General features: G+C 32.8%; 1 protein-coding gene across 3 annotated transcripts in view; it reads right to left on the minus strand.

Annotated features, from left to right (window-relative positions):
- LOC101499264 (zinc finger CCCH domain-containing protein 37) overlaps window positions 1-471 on the minus strand; it is a 7,340-nt gene extending 6,869 nt beyond the window's left edge. The window contains exon 1 of one of the 3 annotated variants that reach the window (XM_004516971.4): window positions 6-471. In XM_004516971.4, coding sequence (XP_004517028.1) covers window positions 6-324 — 319 coding nt within the window. In that variant the 5' untranslated portion in view covers window positions 325-471. The remainder of the gene's footprint in view (window positions 1-5) is intronic. The other 2 variants (XM_004516972.4, XM_004516970.4) reach the window with 2 other exon arrangements.
- Between the last annotated feature and the right edge of the window lie 4,158 nt (window positions 472-4,629).

Raw genomic sequence — 4,629 nt, forward strand, 5'->3', positions numbered from 1 at the left:
TTAACCGTCGGTAGAGCGATTGAGGTCAAGCGAAAGAGAGCCGGCATTTGCGGCGGGGAAGGCGGAAGACCAAGGGGAAGTTTGAGATAGGTAGTTAGCGGTTGAGGAAGAGGAGATTCTAGAAGCAACACCAGGCGGAGCAATGTCGATGTCGGAGATAGATGAGTAGCGGTGAGCGGAGGCAGCGGCGGCGGCTTCAGCGGTGCGGCGATAGTGAGAAAGGAACATGCTATCCGGGTCGTAGTATCGGGTCGGGGAGGTTGATGTTGCTCCACCCACTCTGTAGTTGGTAGGGCTGTAAGAAGAGTAGATGCGATTTTCCATTTTTTTTTAATTTGGATTTATTTTGAAGAGAAATGAGAAAATGATGGTACTGTCAACACGAAATTGGTTCGTATCAGGTCAGTCAAAACTGAGAGGAGAAGCATGAGTATATATGATTGCTGCTGCTCATAATGCATTTTCATTTGTACCTAGTGGTAATGGATTTAGGCTTCGTAACTATATCCAAATTTATAATTACAATTTTGCTTTATTTGTTTTTAATTTCAATTAAGGGTTTAATTTTGATGTAAAGGTGAGAAGTTTTATATGCATAGATAGACTATCAATCATTAATGTAATTTTTTTTTGACGTCATTGTAAATATATCTTTAATAAAAAATTTAACCATCCAACATTTATAATTTATTATTGATAGTGTAATAACCTTAATAAAAAATTTAATAGTTGAACGATTATAATTTATTGACAGAATATTGATTATGTATATAATTTAAATTTTATTCAATTTTTCTAACTCAATCTTATCTGGTTTTTAAAAGATAAAGTATAAAGTATAATTTATGTATATATCTATATAGAAAAAGGGAATACAAAGTTTTCATATGATTTTTTAATTTTTTTTGGATAAAAATATGATTTTTTTTTCATTTTAATTTTACCTTTTATATACTCTATTTTATTTTCAATTTTATCCTTCTTTATTTAATTAAATAACCAAAATTTTCATATATGTATACTTTTATTAAATAAATAATAAGTTTTTGTGTAACATTTATTTCTTCTAATTGTAGGCTTTACACATAAAATAATTGAATGGTCATGTATTGGTCAGTTGACTAAAGTTAAATGACTAGATTATCAGTTGCATCATAATTAGCTAATGCATAATCAGTTGATGGAGAATCAATTGTCGGCTAAATGTGGCTTTCAAGTCTAAATAGGATTGTAGGCAAATTAACAACTAGTAAGTCCAAAGTCTAAAGTCTAACCTCTAAGTCCAAAACATGCATAAAGGGATATTTCCTTGATATTAGGGCAAAGGAGGTCATGGTGAGTTGATATTAAAATTAACAACTTAGTCGACAAGGTGATTTTTTTGTTGGTAACTTCGTCGTTAAGGTAGTTATTTATATTGATATAGTTAGTCATAACCTTATATGATCTAATATGTGAATTAATGAGTTAAGAACATGACAAAATATGTCATATCCTCAACTGATCAGACAAATCAACCAAAAAAAAGATTAATCATCTGATATACGACTAATCAACTAAACATTAATAAATTTTGCACGATGACAACAACTTTAATTAAACTTTTTGCTGTATAATTTAATTTGAAAAAGTAATTAAATGTATTATAATTTAGTATGTGTATAAAATATTCACTATGCCAAAAATAATATTTTTCAGCGCGTCATTTACAGCGCTTTTTAACTAAAAGCGTTGTTGTATAATATTTTAAAATTAACTAAGGATACAACAACGCTTTTCTTACAAGCGCTTTTGCAAAAGCGCTGTTGTAGGGTCATATAGGGTCATAATGTTTACAACGCTTTTGCAAAAGAGCTGTTGTAAGATCATATAAGGTCGTAATGTTTACAACGTTTTTGCTAAAAGTGCTGTTGTAGGGTCACATAACACTTTCACATAATGTTTACAACGTTTTTAGAGCTCTTTGGATATAAGCATTGTAAAATATAGCGCTCTTACATAATGTTTACAGCGCTTTGTATACAAGCGCTGTAAAATATAATGTTCTCACATTATGTTTACAACACTTTGTATATAAGCGCTGTAAAATATAGAGCTTTCACACAATTATAAGGTCTTTTAGAGCGCTTTGTATATAAACTCTATAAAATGGTGCGTATTTGATAAAAATCAATTCCGTTAAATAAATAAAAACATATTTAATATGTTCTCTCCCTAACCCTACAAACCCTCCTCTCATCTACTGTGCAAATCCTCCTCTACTGTGCGCCTTCTTCTCGCTGAATCCTCCTTTACTGTGCGCCTTCTTCTCGCTGAATCCTCCTCTATTATGCGCCTATTTCTACCGAGTTATATAGGGTGACATAATAACCAGCACCCGTGGGTACCCACCCAAACCCGCTTAATTTGGGCAGAGAAAACTCGCTTTAATTGGGTGCATGTGTGGATTTTCCCCGAAATTAAAATTTCAGGACATGGACGGGTTTGGGGGTGGTGACATCCACCCCACACCCGAACCCGCCCCACAAGTAATATTAATGTAATTTTTAAATTTTATATACATATACATATTAAATATACTTAATACTTTTTAAAATGTTAAAAATTATAATCTTATCTCTATAGACAATATTTTTTAATTTTATTATTCTCTAATAACAATTATTTTATTATATTAATTATAATAGATGTGATTTTTAAATTTATAATTATATATATATATATATATATATATATATATATATATATAAGAATGGGTGCGGGTGTGGGCGGGGAAACTCGAAACCCGTTGCGAGCGGGGATGAGTGTCTAAATTTTACACCCGCTATGAAATGGGGGCGGGTGCGGGTTTTCCTCGACTAATCGAGTGCAGGGGTGGATGAGGCAAAAACCGTCCCCGCCCCACCCCGTTGCCTGCCCAGAGTTATTGTTGTCTCAGGTACTGTATTTATTAATTCGTTGCTATCACTAAAACTGATAAATTATTACTTGATAAATCATATAAAATGTTACCTGACAGTAGATGACATAACCTTGATAAATCATATAAATTGTTACTTGATAAATCAGATAAATTATTACCTGATAAATCATATAGAATATGTTCTTTTTTGAAATCTGTTTTGAAATCAGACTAGTATGCATAACCTTGGACCTTGGTTTCCATTTTCCAATATTAGACTATATATACTATAGATTTATATAATGTTATCAGTAGCTTATCATTTGTGTAAACTGCATTCATATAGGTCATATAAAATGGATCATAAATGGATGTTTGCCAATCAATTGTCAAAAGAGTGTGAAAATGTAGTAAAGGAGTTTGTTGAGTTTGCAGTGAAGAATGCAAATGACTCAAATCGAATCATTTGTCCTTGTTTTAAAATGTTGTTTTGGAAAAAGCGTTAGAACAAATCAATTAGAAGGACATTTAGTATGGCATGGAATTGATCAAAGCTATACGAATAAGACATGGTGAGAAAAAAAGGGAACACTAATTTTGAGAGTGGTTCGACATATGATTCAAATGATTTCAACACAGATAAATATGAGCGGGGACCGAGTTGAGGAGATTGCAAAAGCAGTTGAAGAAGATCTTCAGGATTGTCCTAAAATGTTTGAGAGTTTGTTGAGTGATGCAGAGAAACCATTATATAATGGTTGTACTAAATTCACAAGACTGTCGGCGATATTAAAGTTGTACAACTTAAAAGCGATTAATGGATGGTCTGATAAAAGCTTCACATAATTATTAACACTCCTAAAAATATGTTGCCAGATGATAATGAACTTCCCAGTCGAACCTACGAGGCTAAACGAATTTTGTGCTCTATTGGCATGTGTTACGAAAGGATTCACGTGCGTCCTAATGATTGCATTTTATTTCGAAACGAATATGAATTACTTAAGGCGTGTCCAAAGTACAATGTCTTTCTATATAAGAAGAAAAAATCTACTCCAACAAAAGTCGTCTGGTATTTTCCTATAATACCAAGATTTAGGCACATCTATCGTAGTGAAGAAGATTCAAAAGTATGACATGGAATTGATCAAAGCTATACATATTGGATAAGACATGGTGAGAAAAAGAAAAAAGGAACACTAATTTTGAGAGTGGTTTGACATATGCTTTAAATGATTTCAACACAGATAAATATGAGCGGGGACCGAGTTGAGGAGATTGCAAAAGCAGTTGAAGAAGATCTTCAGGATTGTCCTAAAATGTTTGAGAGTTTGTTGAGTGATGCAGAGAAACCATTATATAATGGTTGTACTAAATTCACAAGACTGCCGACGGTATTAAAGTTGTACAACTTAAAAGCGATTAATGGATGGTCTGATAAAAGCTTCACATAATTATTAACACTCCTAAAAATATGTTGCCAGATGATAATGAACTTCCCAGTCGAACCTACAATGCTAAAAGAATTTTGTGCTCTATTGGCATGAGTTACGAAAGGATCCACGTGCGTCCTAACGATTGCATTTTATCTCGAAACGAATATGAATTGCTAAAGGCATGTCCAAAATGCAATGTCTCTCGATATAAGAAGAAATAATCTACTCCAACAAAAGCCGTTTGATATTTTCCTATAATACCAAGATTTAGATGCTTTGATCCGCTGTCGC

Source organism: Cicer arietinum, chromosome 7, assembly GCF_000331145.2.
Source record: "Cicer arietinum cultivar CDC Frontier isolate Library 1 chromosome 7, Cicar.CDCFrontier_v2.0, whole genome shotgun sequence".
NCBI classification, from domain to species: Eukaryota; Viridiplantae; Streptophyta; class Magnoliopsida; order Fabales; family Fabaceae; genus Cicer; species Cicer arietinum.